This window comes from Parasteatoda tepidariorum, chromosome X1 (assembly GCF_043381705.1).
Source record: "Parasteatoda tepidariorum isolate YZ-2023 chromosome X1, CAS_Ptep_4.0, whole genome shotgun sequence".
Lineage (NCBI taxonomy): Eukaryota > Metazoa > Arthropoda > Arachnida > Araneae > Theridiidae > Parasteatoda > Parasteatoda tepidariorum.
Genome location: NC_092214.1, coordinates 14,433,061 through 14,451,488, shown reverse-complemented (window position 1 = coordinate 14,451,488; position 18,428 = coordinate 14,433,061). Strand labels below are relative to the sequence as shown.

The 18,428-nt window shown below is 30.6% G+C and overlaps 1 protein-coding gene across 6 annotated transcripts in view; it reads left to right on the top strand.

Annotated features, from left to right (window-relative positions):
- Positions 1-18,428, top strand: part of LOC107453001 (Sideroflexin-1-3) — a 96,289-nt gene that overhangs the window by 16,649 nt on the left and 61,212 nt on the right. For 2 of the 6 annotated variants that reach the window (XM_043052512.2, XM_021147137.2), the window contains exons 2-3: positions 3,911-4,066; positions 11,641-11,808. In XM_043052512.2, the coding sequence (XP_042908446.1) occupies positions 3,918-4,066; positions 11,641-11,808 (317 nt within the window). In that variant the 5' untranslated portion in view covers positions 3,911-3,917. Of the gene's footprint in view, positions 1-2,041; positions 2,223-2,922; positions 3,056-3,910; positions 4,067-11,640; positions 11,809-18,428 lie in introns of those variants that run through there. The other 4 variants (XM_071187834.1, XM_043052514.2, XM_021147140.3 and 1 more) reach the window with 3 other exon arrangements.

Genomic DNA, 18,428 nt, shown 5'->3' with positions numbered 1-18,428 from the left:
ATTAATTTACTAATCAATTTTTTTAGTACTTTAGTTTAGGTTTTCGTTTAAAGTAAAATTCCCTTTTTAAATTATTGTCAAGTTTTTATTAAAAGAAAACTTAGAATTATTGCCTGCCAGCTGAGAATAAAATATTGTTATGAAATTAAAAACATTCTGTTATTTAAAATTTTACGAGGCAAAACAGCTAACTATTTACTAAGCGTACAATTTTACGGTGATTATTGTTTCTTATGATTCAAACATAGATGATCTAAAATAGTGATGTTTTATAAATCACTACAAGGAGTATAAAGATGCCGAATGTAAGATACCGAGAGGATAAAGATACTGTTGAATACGACGTAGCCAAAATTTTTAAGCGTCTTGAAATATCTCGGTATCTTATAAGTCCTCCTAGCATCTTGATTTTTAAATTAAATTTTTTATTACCTGGCCACGTGTTGATTTACAGAACTATTCAAGTAATTATTTTATTGTATTTTTCATTCTTTCTTTATGCCAACACGTAGATTTTTTCTTATAATATACCAAACTATTTTGTTTAATTTTTATTGGTACTTTAAGTTTTGCTTTAAATTAGCACTCATTATAAGTAATTGCTAAGTTTTTTTTTATCAAGTCTCAGAACTATAGCCAGTTAGCTGATAAGATGATGCAAAACGTTTGACTGATCATTGTAAATTAGTGTATCCTTTTCTTTAAGATTGAACAAACAAAATTATTTTGTTTGTTCAATCTTTGTTTCTTATTTGTCTGGTTTGAGAAAAGTAAATACACATTTGTGCAACTCAAAAGACCACAACTGTTTCCTTTGTTTTATAAATGAACAAAATAGCAATTTTATTTTGGACGTTTAAATTTATATACTACACCGTTAATTTTAAAAAAACAACCCATTTTAAAAAAGATGTTGAAAAAATTTACTTTTGTTAAAATTTTGTTTTGTTATTACGTATACTTGCATATCTGTTAATTTTTTTCAAGATACATTTCTTCATTGTTAACAAGATATAAGTACAAATTTACGTGGTACGAAATGTGGAGGAATAGAGAAAATTCTTATGAATCCCTCGAATACATTGATGTAGGTAGTTATTGAGACCACACTGTTTTATCCAGCTGTAGCGGAGGCAATCAAAATTGGCTTAAATAGTTGATTAAATAGTTTGTGCATGAGAGATTAAATAGAGATTAAATAGTTAGGGTAATGAGAGATAGAGTAAATGAGAAATTAAATAGTTTGTGCATGCTCAGTGTGCATAAGAAAAGAATCAAAGATGACTTAGAATTCATTGAAAAAGTTATAAACAGATTTAGGACAGCTAACAAGGCTATTACAATTCTTGTTTGATTAAACATTTTTTTAATTGTTATGTATCAATAATTACTTAATTATTTGATTTTGAATGAAAATATTTTTAATAAAAAAAAGTTTATACTCTTCAATTGTTTAAAAAAAAGCTAGGGGGGTGCAAGTGCACCCCCTTGCACCCTGCTACCGGCACCCTTGGATATAGGCCTTATTTTGTTAAACAGCAAATACTAAAAAGTGAAACTTGTAAAAAGATTCCGAATCCATGCCAATTTTAGAATCATCATCTGATTTGAAAAATGTTATAAAAATACGCAATTTTCAAATTTACTTTGATTTAAAAAAAGAATTAAAAAAAAACAAAACGAGAAGGTTAACATACTTTTTACCCAAACTGTTTCTTATATATTCTTATATTACTCAAAAATTTTCTTATATTTCGTCATAAGAAGATAAGAATGATATTTCTCCGAAAAATCTACTAAAAATAATACATTATTTCCGGAATCGAAATCTGTTTTAACGAAACATATTATTCCTTGAAAGCTAAAACGAAAAAAAGTTTTACTATAATTATTTAAGTTTATTACATTAATTTAATAATAGCGGGATCAAGGTTAAGGATATGCGATAGAAGTCCCGTTAATTATTATACTATAAATGCATTTAATCATATAGCTTGAATAATTTATTTTAAGCTAATTATTTAATAATATCTATTTATAGTGCTATTCTATTTATGGATCAGTACTATAATCTTTGAATTTGACTCAGGGGACCATTCAGGAGTTATGTATTTTCATGTGGGTCATTAGAGCAGTCAAGCATCACAAAGCTTCATCACCCTAGCGTCCCATCTCCTTTTATTTATTTACTTTAATAAAGATACAAATTGAGATTTTTAAAAGTAAGATTTTTTACCTAAGGGATCATCCACTAATTGCATAAATTTTTTGAAACTTTTATTGTACTTTATTATTATTTTTTTAACTTATCGCTTTTTATTATTGTATCACTACTTTTAAAATTCTCTTAATTTGTTTTTTAAAAAAATTTATTAATATTTAGAGGTAAGATTTTAAAAGTAGGAAATTAGGGGTTTTCAATATTTTAAATACAGCAAAAAATCTAATGTTATTCACATTAGTCTTTCCAAAAAACTTTAATTCATCTCTTAGTTATTTGATTTAAAAACAATTGAATTAAAGAATTCAATTATCTCATATTGGTTAAATATTATGAGTACAGGGACCATATAATAATTTACTTCTGACAAAAATGTTTTGCTTCAATACTCATTTCAAAATTATTTAAACTTTGTTTTTAACATTTCACCCAAGAAATACTGAACCAAGTAATTTATTAGGGGCCATTCACTAATTTACATTTGTAATATAAATTTTGCTTAATTCTTTACATACCTATATAAATTTGTCATGATCAATATTTATTTTCGTAATGTTTTGTTAAATATGCTCTTATAAATAACTTTTATCTAAAAATGTACATTCTATAACGTTTTTAAATAATGGTTAAATTAATTAGAATTTTAAATTGAATTTTCTTTTACATAATTAAAGCAATTATTATCAAAAAAAATAGAATACGCTGGCTGATCCAAGTGGTCACTCACCCGCTTACTGGCCACAGCCTGTGATGTGTGATTTTGGTCTTCTACTAGGACTACCGAACTGTATCTACTGGGAACCGACTTTATGATCAGTCCAGTGTGGAACAAATGTAATCAAGAAAAGGGTTCTTTGTCAAAAACTTGTTATTTTATCATGATCATGTAAAATCTTTGAAAATTATTTTGCATTTTGTTAATTATAAAAAAAAGCTTTCAACAATAGGAAGAAAATGTTTTGATTACTGCAAATATCCTAATTATAATATTTTTTTTGAAGTGCCTATAGATATGTTTTGAGTGCTTAAAAAGTGAATTTTTTTTGAAAAATTTTGCTATGCAACATGCAAAGAAATATAACAGCGTGATTGCACTACTTTTATGCAGCTCCTTGGGTGAACACGATTCTTTTGCAATTTGATTTGCAGTCCTTCATATAGTCCTAACCTTGCACCATCAGATTATCTTTTATTTCAGAGTTTACAAAATTTTTTTAATGGTAATTATTTCCTTAGTAATAATGATTTTAAAACATACTTAAGTTTTTTGCTAGTAAGGACCAGAGGTTACCAGAAAGATCAAAAGCACACCAAACAAAATGGAAGATAATTGACAGATTAAAGTTCATTTTTTGTGTAGAAAAAGATAAGGTTTATGTCAGACTAACAATCCGAAATTCCTTTCTTGCCAACCCCTTCAAATCATTTTAAAATATTTGTATTTAAACCATCGCTGCGCTGCAGTCTATCTTTACAGCTATCTTTTCAACTAGACACCAAGAATTATTAAAACTGCTTTACTTTTTTAAAATTGAGTTGTATGCTTTTAAAGACAGTAAATATGACATTCTTAAATGGTAGATTTGCCTTTTATTAATTTATTTCTATCAAAAAGTTATCTAACAATTCAAATGTCAACCAAAAAAGAGTATATTTTTAGTTTCTATGAATGTTTCTCAATTGTTTTAGGTGTATCATGCCAGTTATTAACATCAATGAGCCCCGATGGGATCAAAATACTTACTGGGGAAGAGCCAAACATTTTTTCACCACTACTAACCCCTGCAATTTGCTATATTCTTCCTCAGAATTAGACAAGGCAAAGGAAATTGTTACCAAATATAGGTTTGTATATTCTTTCATTCCTTCTATGCTCTTTTAAACTGCCTCCCACTTTGCAAAGTTAAAAATTGTCCTTTGTAATTATCTTTCTGATAACTGTTTAAGTCTTTTCATATATAGACGGAAATATCTATTCATTCTAGAAACTTTTTAATTTAAATCAAAAGTTATCAAAATTATTGTTTACAAAATATTCCGTAAATTTAATAAAATAAAATTTTACATTATAAAATCATGATACATCTAATTTAAGACACCGTTAAACCTATTTTTGTAAAAGCTAGTCCTTACTTAGATGAAATTCTGCACCAAATTTTTTTTATCATAATTGTAATTATTAAAACATGTAATTGTTTTATTTATAATTTAATGATTATTTTATAAATTACTGTTTGAAATCAAAGGAGAATAATTAATCCAGTTCGTTCTTGGGCTGCATCTTCCAGATGCTGGGTGCATTGGAAATAAAATAAATCATAGTCCTTTTAAACACAAAAAAACTTTTATTCAGCAAAATGAACAATTCCAAAATCAGGGATTACTTCTCTGGACTTAAAACATTCAATAACGAAAGTCTGACATCAAGAACCAAGATCCACAGTGCCAGCTCTTTCATCACTTCATTTCGCAACATTCTCCCCCCTTGAGACTCAGAATGAGTCTCAAGCTCATAAAAACATTATTATTAAACAGATCAAGTCTTTTGGGAGTTCTTACACAACTTCCAGAGGAAGTATATCGTTGCATTATTGCCTTATCAGATGCTGGGTCGTCTTCAATTTTACATTCAGGGCCAGAATTAGATTTCTCTACATCAACTTTCTTATCCGCAATAATGCTCTTTTTATCCACCTGAATTTCTAGTGAGAAGATATGTTGTATTGGACGTAAAATTATGCCAGACTGGGTCTTAAGTTTAACAGTGTGAATCTTCCCATCACATTCTGGAATCAACTCAATAATTTTAGCCAAGGACCAAAAATGGAAGTTTCTTATTATCTCCTATCAAGACTTTTTCTCCTACACTAGGCTCACAAGATCATTTTTCATTATGTTTCTGCTCCAGCTGTCCAAGATATTTCTTCCTAAAGCACTGTTGTAGGTCATTTAATAAACTTAATTAAATGTAATTCATCACTCTACATTGGAACTCTGGTTCTCGATAAGAAACATGGCAAGAGTGAGAGGGATCAACTCCTATGGATCTTCTGATACATAACAGGGTTGCCACTCCACAGGGAGAACGGAAAACCTGGAAAATTCAGGGAATTTAAAAATCACTTAAAATAACAGGGATATTGCAGGGAATTTTGTGTTTTTCCTTGCAGACTGGGAAATAAGGGTAATTTCCCAGTCTGTATACAGGGTTAAATGTCTCACTGTTTAACATAAAGAATTCCATTTTAAAATTATTTAAAAGAAATGTTAAGTATGTTTGTTCTGTCATTCCCCCCCTTTTTTTTTTGATTTGCTCTCAAATAGTGTGTATGTTTATATATGCTAATAAATTGTATCATAATTGCTCATATATGAGTTAAAATAATAAAATAGACTTGTAATACCTATATTTACCAAGTTGTCTTCTACAATAAAGGTCCTCTTTACTGTCAATGAGGTCTTCTTTATTGTCAACTACAATAAAGAGGACCTCAGCTATCCTTTAGTTAAAATGCACTTGCTATTTCATCAGAAATAGCTTCTATACTTATCAAAAAAATACATATTTTTTGTTAATATTATAATAAAAAACTATGATTAACAGAATGGACATACAAATCTCGATTGTAACCTCTGCTCTTATTGGAAATGCATGATTATTCAAATGCATGATTCAAATATAACTGGTAAATTTCTGTCAAAAAATAAATAAAGGTAATTTTTTTTATTTTAAACTTTTCAAAAGAAAAATCTTTCTGCAAGAACTCTGTAATGTTCAGGGAAAATGTTGCTGTGTCTCTGCAAATCTGCCACGGAGCTCTGAATCTTCTCATTTATTGATATTAAACTTAAAAATTGAGTAAAGAAAGAGTTGAAGCATTTAAATAGCTGAAAAAAAATACAAAAGCAAATAACTTTTATATAGTTATTTAAAGTTGCTTTTTGTCTTCCTCAAAGTAAGTGTAACATAAAAAACCTAAACAAGAATTTCAAATTGATTAAAGTAAAAAAAAATTAAACAAATAAAATAATTAATAAGATTCTGAAATCACTGACGTTTAAAAGATAATTCGCTCTAGAAAGGATGTTCTTTCCTTAATTATTTCAAAGAACACAATCAAAACATTTTATATTTTAATAAAATACGACTAAGATTGGATATTTTGTTACAAATTCAGATATTCAGAACGCAGTGAAATTAGGGGGAATCCATTTTTAAAATTAAAATGTTTCAGTTACCTAAATCCGCAATTTTTAGAAAAATAATAGTTAAGATCATGACAAATTTTGTTCAATAATGAAATCCATGACTTTCTAGATGTGCAGATACCCTATATGTAGCCTAATAAATACATATATGTACCCAAATAATAGTATCAGAAGAGATACCCTATTCTTTGGCATGAGCATATGGGAGAAACATTGAACAAGTTCATCATATTTCAAGTCTTTCAGACATTTTTTTAATCCGAGAGGAGCAGACAAATTGTCATAGTGCACAGAACCAATAAAAGTAAACAAGATCTTTGGGAATATCAGAATTGAATAATGTGATATAATTTAATAGTTAACAAACTTCAGTTTATGTAAGTTAAAAACCCTTCTGAAATTATGAATTACTTGATTAATGAGCTACTCGGTTCAGTAAGTAAGATGTAGACATATTAAATTTTCATGATTCAATTCTTTTTTTTTTGTAATTTAAATATTATATATTAATTAGATACATTAAGCATAATATTAAATAATGATTAAACATATATATATATACAGTGTAACGTCCCATATNCCCTTCTTGCTTGAAACGTTCTAGTTCAAAATGGCGGAGAGAGCAATTAATATTTTCATAACTGTAATTTTTTTTAGTTTCCTATATTTATTTTTAGAATAGCAATAATTATTTTTTTTTAAATATTTTGTTTTTGATTGATTAGATATCATTCTAATACTAAAACATTATTGCCTGAAAAATAATGCTATTTAATTTCTGCTACTTAGATTCAGATCACTTTAATCTCTGTTTACCTTGGGGGTCTATTATACGGAAAAATCGATTATCCGGACTTCGGAATGTCCCACCGATTCCGGATACGCGACTTTCCACTGTATATATATATATATTTACTGCAAACTTGTACGGTTGAGAAAAAAACTTCTTACTAGCAGCAACATTAGATATCTTATTAAATCTTCAGTAGACATATTAAATCAATCTAGTAGACATATAAAAACATTTCAATCTACCACGACAAATTAATAATTAAAAAATATGCAAATATGATCCATTTGTTAGCTCACTTAGCTTTTAAATTTTTAATTAGTTCAAGTATTAAAAAATATTTTTCATCGAACGTACAAGTTGGCAGGTGTGAAAAAATATAAACGTAAGCATGTCAGAAGGCTTAACACCTATAAACATACTATAAAATTACGCCACTGTTTGTGAATATGAGAATTGAATAATGTGATATAATTAAATAGTTAAGTAGCCTGGACATGAAAAGGGAGGAAATCAATGTAATTCTTGCAATATATAATTATATATATTATAAACAGCACATACCTGCCAAGATCGGAGAATTCGCTCACTTCAACAAGATGCATTAATTCTCCTTCATCTTCAGCTGGCTTGAATTCACGGGCCCGCTAAATCGAAATAATTATCATTTCACTTACATTACGCGCTAAGACATGACTCTTATGAGACGAAATTAGATTTAAATATAAGACGACAAAAGATTAATAGACCGCAGGTGTAGCGGAAAATGATAAACAGCATCTTAGTGGATCACGGTTCCGAGTGATATATATCGTAGATTTCAGTATTTAGTGAAAACGATCGATGTCGTGGCAAAAACACGATTACAATATTGATATCAAATATTCTCCGAGTGTTGTTCGGATATCTCGAAATTTATATTTTAAATTTATTTTTTGGAATTATAACAATTTGACGTTATTTTTTGTCTTTTAAATGATTAATTTTGATTTCAGAGCACAATAAAGTTTAAAATGAAAAGTTTTACAAACAGACTTTTAATGTGAAATCGACGGGAATCGTACAATATCGTATACACAATGTCGATTTTCGCCAATATTGGCAATGTCGGTCGATGTAGACTAAAGCTGTTACAATATCCCTGTGCTACTTGGGGATGGAAGTCATTTTAGAAAGAAAAGTATATTTATATGTGTCTTTTAAATTGTTTAGTTTATAATAGTTTTTATATATTTCTGTTTTGATATAAAAATGTATATATGCTAATTTTTGGCTACTAAGTGCTCCCTAAAATATTCTTGAAAAATTTCTAACCTAAAATATTTTAAAATTTCACTGCACCTCCTGAATTCTGTCAAAGAGTGGTTTTTTTTTGTGTTATTTACATTTTCTTAAACTCTCATGATTTAATTACTGAATTTCTCTTTTAATTATTGAAATCTGTAGACCTTCCATTGTAACTGAATAGTTATATATTTTGAGATGAAATTTAAGCTCAAAATAAAATGGGTATTTTGCCTCTTGAATTACCAAAACTAAATAGATATTTCTTTTTAGAAAGGTTACACCATTATATTTTAAAAAATAAGAAAGTTAAAATTTACTTTGTGAAATTCTGGAACAGATACTATTCATTGGCATAAATGATAAATGCAATATATATGAAAACAGCAGAGTCCACAAAACAATTTTGGGGACTCTTATGATCAATCATATGCAGGTTTTTTAAAATCCTAGCAATAGTGAATGTATGTATAATTGTAGTACTCCTAGTATGCTATTAATGTTTTTATGGATCCTGAAAATTATCTTTATATTGTTATCAAACTGATTAATAGTCATTTTAGCTGAGATAAACTGAGTCAAAAAATAATTTTAGCTGAGACAAACTGAGCCAAAAAGAGATTTTAACTGAGACGAAATGCAATTTCTGGTGAGACAAATTGATATTTTGCGAGTAGCACGCCTGTTGTCGTTAAAATTGGAAATTCCCATGTTTGCAGATATCTTTTTGGCTTGTAGACTAATTTTAATGGTTGATACAGGGAGTCCTTTCTCGCGCTGTTCGAAAATCCACTTATCTAAAACATTTTCTAGCTCAGGTCAGCGGACAGTTCCACTTCTTCTTGCCCTTTTCATTATCGGCAGCTGTATAACTCATATGTCTTTTAGGAGACATATTGTAATATGAAAAAATATTAGCAAGTACTAAAAAGAAAACTTTCCGCAATTTAATTTCTCTACATTATGCAAAACGCGTAACAAAGTGAGAAAAAATGTGAAAGAGCTTTAAACCACGCAGTTTGACCAGAACTAGATAGAGACCCACTTTCTTTAAGGGATGGTGGGTTAGCAATAGTGGCACCATCTTTTGAAAAATGTAAAATGTATTTTTAAAATATCGTAAACGCCGCAATTAAAAATTTAAAACTTTTAAACTCGTAAACGCCGCGGGTTTCTTCCATAAGTTATGGTACTTAAACTATGTAATATAATATGCAAATTTCACATTATGAAATATATCAGTTAAATTGTTTATGAAACACTTAATATTTTTATTTTAATAAAAAGTAACCTTTTAAAAAACTTTTTTTTGAGAAATATTAAATTATTCAAATGTGGCAGTTAGATTGAAGCTCTTAGGAAATTTCGTAGTGTTTAAAATTTCATTTTTTTCTCCATACCCTTATACAGGTAAACTTACTTTCTAAAATTAATGTATCCTGTTGTATGAAAAAAATCTTTCTTGAACACGCAAAAAGGTATGAAAATGATATTTTTGTGAAATATATAAGTGTATGTCAAAAATATTCCTATTTTATTGTCAAATCTTGTAGAAATTAACATTAATATGGTAAATAAATTGTCTAATTCTGTTGAATGACTTATTTTGAGTGTCCTATAATTGACTGATGATATGAAAATTCAATAAAGAAAAACGCAAGAAGATAGAAATGTGTGAATTGCTGCAGTGTACTGTAGAAAATGAGGATTGAGATGCACAATGATCACTGAGTTTTAATAAGTGCTTCAATGGATGGCATTGTTGACTTTGGACAATCTATGAGACAGTTATTTTCTACCCCATCTTATAACATTCCATTTAAAATATTTTATTTGTATCTATACTGATTTTTGAATTTTATGACAAAACACGGTTCATTCCACAACGGGAATTGAATTTTCTTTCACAAATGCACTAGTATGAATTTGTTAGCAGATCTCATTATCTAGCCGAACTGGTTGAACATCTGTCCTGGTTTTCAAGTCATAGTAAAATGATCATGCTGAAATGCAATGAGTGAAAAAGGGATGTGAACAGTTTGTAGTAAACTCTGTCTATCACATAATGCTTATTTTGTTCTCAGATTGCATCTCAGTTTTACTGCTGGTATTTTTTTTAAAAAAAACCTTTCTATATATATATATTTTTTTTTTTGCAAGATGTTGGCAAAGGCTGTAGCAGGTTTAGCGTTACCCAGGGTGCACCACGAGAAGGTCTGCAGAAATCAAAAATTGGCTCCTAACTTGGATCGCCTCAAATGACGAGACATTTTTCGAGATGGAATTCGAAAATTACCGGAAAGGTGGGAAAAAGTAGTAGCCAGCGATGCTATACTACGCCCCAAATACGGGCTGACATGTTGGGGAGAGAAGCTTCAGCATTGCATCCACCTTCTCATCCAGTTTCTCTTAGAAATGCAAGATGGCTTGTTAAGAGCAAATTCAGACACAGAACAATATCTGCTCTCTGGGACTTAGCTGATGGAAAATCCTGGGCTAGCCTTCTTGATGGCCAGCAGCGCTCTCATCTTTCTCTCCTTCCCAGGGCCGAGGGAGTTGTTTGTCTTAGAATAATTACTGGACATGACTGCTTGCAGGCCCTTCTATTTAAAATTAACCTGGTCAATACCCCTCTTTGTGTGCTCTGTAACACTTCGCCTATGAGACTGAGGAGCATCTATTTGATTGCCCCTCTTTTCTTGATGTTCGTTGCAGTGACAACTTTCATGCCCTCTCACCTTCTGGAGCTACTTCACTAATGTATTCGACTGCAAGACGCCTTTTGCCTGAGTAGACGATGGCGGGCGTAAATTTTTAAAAAGTGATATTGAAATTTTTTTTTTCAGTCAGCAGCCATATTTTGACAATTTTAGTAACTAACTTTTAGATTTTGTTGAATGATCTTGTTTCCTAAGCAAAACAGAGCAAATCATATATTTCTCTATTTGTTTTTTTCCCATTGATTTTTTTCAGCTTTTTGAAGACTTAAAAATATTATTTTATATCATTGTGACGCCTAAATGTGGAAGAACAATTCCCTTTTTCACTCTTTTCTTGCAGTATATTTTTTATATTATTAAAAGTATTATTAAACATACCATTTAGCAAGTGAGTAAATTGTTTTGTATTTTATTAGAAATGGAGAATCTTTGAATCTCACTGAAGACGAAATTTGGCGTGCAAAGCATTTATATGATTCTGCTTTCCATCCTGATACTGGTGAGAAAATGATTTTAATTGGTCGAATGTCTGCTCAAGTTCCAATGAACATGACAATCACAGGATGTATGCTTGCATTTTATAAGTGAGATTTTGTTTTATCATTTAGTTTCTGTTTGATCATCAAATTTTTTATTTTCCACATACGTACACATCATTAAGGTAGTAACATAAACTTTTTTGAACAAGGTATTCTCAAAAGTTATGGTATTTAGCCATTTTTGTGATATGATTTTTAGGGTTGAAGGGTTTTTATGATATGATTTTTATCCCTAGAAATAGTATCTTGTTAAGAGGCTGAATAATGTAATTTCTTGGAAAAAAGTGAATAGTTTAAACTCTTAATAATATATTGTGTTTCAATGCTAATGAAAAATATGATGGATTGTATTCCTACCTTCTTGAGAAATTGATGCTAGTTTTGTAACTACCGTATCCGCAGATTTTACAATCCGCGGATTACCTGTCAAAAAAAGGGTTCTTTACAAGGTGCGGGCTATCGGCCAATGCGAGGTATCTGCCGAAACGTTTTCACCACAAGCCAATCTCAAAATTTATCTTACATTCTCGTTCGCGAGGAAAGCGGGAAGGGATTCCCACATGATTTGAGCTAAGAGAAGATAACAACACAATTGCTTATTTCCCATTATAAAAGATCCGAGAAAAGGGAGATTTCTGTAAAATCGTAATAACAAAGCAAAATCTAAAATACTTAAAGATAACTCTATAACTTTCCTAATCTACGCCCATTAAATACATTTAACTAAAATTGTCAAAATAATCTTTTAATTAAACTTATGTAGAGATAATATAAATCGCGAAAATGAAAAAAAGTTTATAAAAGTAAATAAAAAATTCTCTAAAATTAAGGAGAAATAAATTCTTCAAATTAGCAAAAGTAATAACCATTTTTTAAATAAACCATAAATCATTAAAGAATAAAAGTAAACTTAACTATTTTGAATTAAATAAAAGAAAAAATGATATGAATGATCATGAGGGAAGGGATTATTTAAGGAATTTGTAATCAAATATCTTAATAACATCTTCTAAAAGTTTTAATGATTAATTTCATTCGAAACAAAAATAAGAATTAAAAAAATGTAAACTTACATTAACATTTTGAAAAGCATCTTCCTTCAAGAAAAAAAATTAATTCAAGCCTAATAACAATTGTCGATTATATAGATGACTTCATTTTAAAAACGTTTCATTCACGATCAAAATAATCTTAATTTCCCTTATATCTCTAAGAATAAAAATAAAAGCTATTAAAGTTTTCAATAAAAAGAAGGAATAATCTTTTATTTTCTTAGTAAATGCTTTTTTTGGCAAAACAATATTTAAACTACAGCTGCCTTCAAAAATCAGCTTAAATTTTTTTTAAAATGTATATGTAAAATTTGATTAATTGTTGACAAAAACTTATTTTAAGATTTAAAAAAAATCTGAAAGGAGACGATTATGCAATTCCTGTGAAAGAAAACAAAACACGTGTATTGAAACCACTTCGAGTTGCCTCCGCCTCTTAAATAACTTACGCCTAGTGAGGAGATCAGGATTGAGAATAATAAAGATCTCATATTTCGTACTTTGCTGTCAACTTACCCCTCCCCCACTTGAATCCCCCTTTCTTTTATCACTTTTGACCTCATCCTCATGCTAAAGAAATCAGGTTTTTCAACTCCGTCTACATTCTTTTACACGTACAGTGAAAGAATGTATGTGCTTCGCTTGAGAAAAGGAAACTTCCCTTAGTTCAAGGCTGAATCTTACTGAATATGTCCCGCCTTTTTCGGCGCTGAAAGTGTAATGCTAAAAAGCAACATTGCGCATGCATCAGTAGAAACTTCTCTGCATCCCCCAAACGAGTTTCGGATATTTCTCACCTTACCTCTTTCACAATCAGCTAGTAGGATTTGATTAGGATTTTCGTTTGAGTTGTAAAAAATGGCAAGTAAAAAGCGTTTTAGTTATTGTTGTTAATTTACGTCGCATTAGAGCTGCACAATGGGCTATTGGCAACGGTCTGGGAAACATCCCGGAGGATGATCCGAAGACATGCCATCACAATTTTGATCCTCTGCGGAGGGGATGGCACCCCCGCTTTGGTAGCCCGAGGACCTGTGCGCGTGTTAGTTATACTGCTGAATTTAAATGAAAAGTTATAGATAAAGCAGAGAAGGATGGTAACTGTGCTGCGAGTAGATTTTTTTCGATAGACGAATCGAATATCAGGCTTTGGAGAAAGAGTAAAGAAAAATTTCAAGCTTCAAATAAAAAAAGACGGACCGAGAGAAGAGGAAAACCCTCATGGCCAGATTTGGAAAAGGACTTGGTCCGATGGATTTTGGAACAGAGAGAAAGGGGACTTCCCGTGTCCCCCATAAAAATATGGCTGCACGCTCGAGTGTTGGCGGAAGAAAAAAATATTGAGAATTTTACTGGTGGGCCATCCTGGTGCTACCGCTTCATGCGGCGGCACAACCTACGTGTGCGAGCTCGCACAACCGTCGGGCAAAGTTTGCCTGAAAACTGGAAGGAAGAAGTGTTGCTATTTCTGGAGTTCACCAGAAAACTTATAAATGAAAATAAGTTCACGGCTGGAGAAATAATTAACATGGATGAAACTCCAATGAGTTTTGACTGCCCACCAAGCCGTACCGTAGAACAATGTGGAAAGAATTTGGTTGCCATAGCAACTACAGGACATGAGGGGATATCTTTCACTTTGGTGTTAGCCTGCTCGGCAGCTGGTGAAAAGCTACCGCCTCTAATAATATTTAAGAGGGAAACTATGCCCAAGGAAGATTTTCCTAAAGGAATCTTCGTTGAAGTTAATGATAAAGGATGAATGAACTACAAAGTCATGACTTCGTGGTTGTCATCCATTTGGCGAAAAAGAAAGGGGGCCTTCTTTAAGCCAAGTGCTCTCTTGGTGATGGATTCCATGCAGGCGCATATAAGTGATGTAACCAAAAATCAGTGCAAACATTTCTTTGCTTCATTATCAACCATACCAGGTGACTTGACCAAAAAACTTCAGTCCCTGGTTGTGGGAATAAACAAATCATTTAAGTCAAAAGTTAGACGCTATTGGGAAGAGTGGATGGCTGCCACATTCAGTGTCAATAAAAAAGTTCGACGTGCTTATATAAAGAAGTGTGTCAATGGGTATTAAAGGCATGGAATGTCGTATCCGTTGATACTATAAAAAATGGATTAAAAAAAAAAAACTGGCATTATATCCCTCTGTCTAGGTTCCGAGGAACTTAAAAACAACGATATTGCATGTTTTGATGGCAATATTAGCGATACAGAGGACGAAAGCGATGCAGATGGAAATGTTTTGGACGCTAATTTTCTAGAATTGTTCAATTCTGATAGTGATGAGTCTGATTTTGAAGGATTTTAAATGCATTAAAATTATTTCTTTGATTAATAAATATTTTTTTTTATTTATGTTGTGTATATTTTAGTTATTTACCTATTAAACTGATTCTTTTTATTTTCATATATGTAACGTAGTTAATTAATGTTGCTGATTTTATTAATTTTGTTTTAATTTGCTCTTTTATTAATATATTTTGCAAAAGTTATGCATTGTTAATTCGCAAGCGGATTATAGGCCGCCGAATTTTCCTCCTTCCCGAAAATGAGGGGTGCGGATTATAGACCGCTACGGATAATGGGTCGGAAAATACGGTAGTTTTGTGCATAGTTTGTACTTTTTGAAATCTTGTTTTTTTTTTATTTTTTGAAAAATCTAAGCAGTAGCTAGTTACTAAGTTGAATTTGTTAATAATTTTAAGAAAAGTTTTTACTCATTTTTAATGCTTTGGTTTAGGCCTAGTATGGATATTTTTCTCCCCTTCCATCTCCTATGGATATTTTCCCCATTCATTTGCTAATGATTGCAAATGATTTGATGATGGTTGCTAATAATTAGCAAATGATTATCAAATCGTTTGCTAATTTTTTCTAAGTAAAAACAGTTAAGCTTCCCATGTCTTTCCTTAACATGTCACACTTTTAAACAAATCCAGGATATTTTTTTCATGCCACAGCTGAGATGTGGTTGGTTTACCATTTTATTTTATTTTATAACCGTTGAACAGCCTACCCAATTTTTCGGGTTTACGACTACTGATGTTCAACTCCGTAGCCTTGTAGTTTTGAACCCCATCGAGAAAGTGTGAATTATATTTTCATTCTGTCTATAGTGCCATAGTTTTAGAATTAAAAATGTGAATTTAATGTTAACCCATTTGTTTCTAGTATCCTTTTAAAAGAACGCTTGCATATTTAGCTGTAAATTTACTAAATTTTATTTTATTTTAATCCAAATAGCAAGATATCATGATAAAGTGTTCTCTTTATTATTGGGAGTACAAATTAGTTCAGTTCGTTTTCAAAAGATGACTCTGTCTGTTATGAATGTTTCATAGTAACAGCTGGTTTCGGTGGTTTCAAGGATGTTAGACACCTGTCAATAATATTCAGTTAATATCGCTTTGAGTTTCATACAAAAATCCCGTTTTTTTACTTTGTTGAATATGTCAAATTTTGTGGTAACTAAGCTGCATTTGTGGGAAGTTTTATGTTTCTGCTTTAATTGGAAGAATTGTGCAGCTGAAGCGCATGGAATGCTTGTAGAAGCTTATGGTGACAATGCTCCAACTGATAAATCATGTAGGTAATGGTTTCAATGTTTTCAAGAATGGTGAATGAAGAATGGTGTTTTATACTATGAGCTGCTACCACCTGGCAATTCCATTACGGGCGATCGGTATAGGCTGCAATTGATTCATTTGAGCCGTCCATTACAAGATAAGGGTCGGAAAATGAGCAAGGACATTGAAAAGTTATTCTTCCGCATGATAACGGTCGGCCTCATGTCGTAAAAAATTATTTGGAAATGCTCAAGTGGGATATTTTACCGCACCCGCCGTATTTGCTGGACATTGCTCCTCTCGATTACTGGTTGTTCTCATAGATGCAGCACGATTTGGCAGGTCACCGGTTCACTTCTTTTGCAGAAATCGAAAAGTGGCTCCTAACTTGGATCGCCTCAAAAGACGAGACATTTTTCGAGATGGAATTCGAAAGTTACCTGAGAGGTGGGAAAAAGTAGTAGCCAGCAATGGACAATACTTTGATTAATCAGTTCATTAATTTTGTTCTGAAATAAATGCATTTTTGATCGCAAAAAATAGACTGAACTAATTTGTACTCACAATATAAATGAGATGGCAGCACTGCATTTTTTATTTCTGTTTTAAGGTGCAAAATTAATCTTTTAAAATGGTTAATATTTTAAGGTGCTTTTTATCTTTTCAAAATGGCAAATGCAAGAAATTATTTTTCAGGGTTGCCACTTTTCAGGGAGAATAGGGAAAAATCTGGAAAATACAGGGAAATTAAAAATCACCTAAAATAACAGGGGAATTGCTGGGAATTTTGATTTTTTCTTTACAAACTGGAAAAAATTCAGGGAATTTTGTTTCTTATTTTTGTCTTTTAAAAAATGATGACTACCCGAAGCGTAATCTATGGGATATTTAAGCAAGATATTTCAGCTATACTAAACTATTTCATTTACTGTGTCATTATTTAAGTATCTTCAACTGTTCCTTTTTTTCTCTCTAAGTTTTTCCAACAGTTAAAGTTAATATAGTTAGCCCAATACAGCTCACACAAGAGCACATTAATTGTTCTGTTTCTTCTTAATATATTGTGTATTATATGTACAGGGAAAACACAGGGAATTTTCTTCCAGATTTGAGTTTCAACCCTGTTTTTTTTTTTTTCATTATATTTTCTGGATTATTGCCATTATTATTGTTGCTGGAAATATTTTTATTATTTTAGTTAGTGTTTTTTTTAAAAAAAATATGTATCTTTCAAAAATTTTATTATAATATTTTACATTTGCGATATCCTCTTTTTAGTTGTGTTTAGTACTTTCTATATATAGGATGTTGGGCAGGGATGATGACAGTTCTTCTAACCTGTTCTTCTTATAAGAATATCTATTTTCAGACTTTTTAGTGTTTTTCTGTTATATTAGGGCGAAAATGTTATTTATTTTAGATAATCATTTAAATATTAAAATGTTGATATTTAGTATTGAATGTAATTAATAAAGTAGTTACATACTTGTAAAATTTAGGTGTAATGTGAAATCTTTTTTTCTAATTTTAGTGGTTTTGAAATTATGAAGAAAACTATGTACTACATAGTTATGTTATGAACTTAATATTTAAAATATACCGTCATGTGGGGCTACTTTGTGCAGCGGGGGCTACTTTGTGCAAATTCGAATTTGGCACTTTTCAAGTGCTGCTATTCGGTATTATGTTTTTTTCACGTTAAAAATGTGTGGAATTTGAAGATAGAAGTCTCCTCTATTACTACAAACATTTTTTCGAATTTTAAAATAATCTCAGAGTGTGTTTTGTTTATCCAATGTCAGCAACTTTCCGAGAACGTCGGACGTCGAAAAGTGTGCGTGGAAACTTTAGTTGTAAAATGCGACGTTGAAGAAACAATTGTCGTAAGTGCAAAATTTTTAATTTATATATTAATAAACAATTATATTATGTTAGCGTTAAAAAATTTGAAAATTAATAACAAATAAACGGAAAATGAATAAAAAATGCACTGTGGGTCTACTTTGTGCAAAGTTTCATTCGTTTTTTTTTT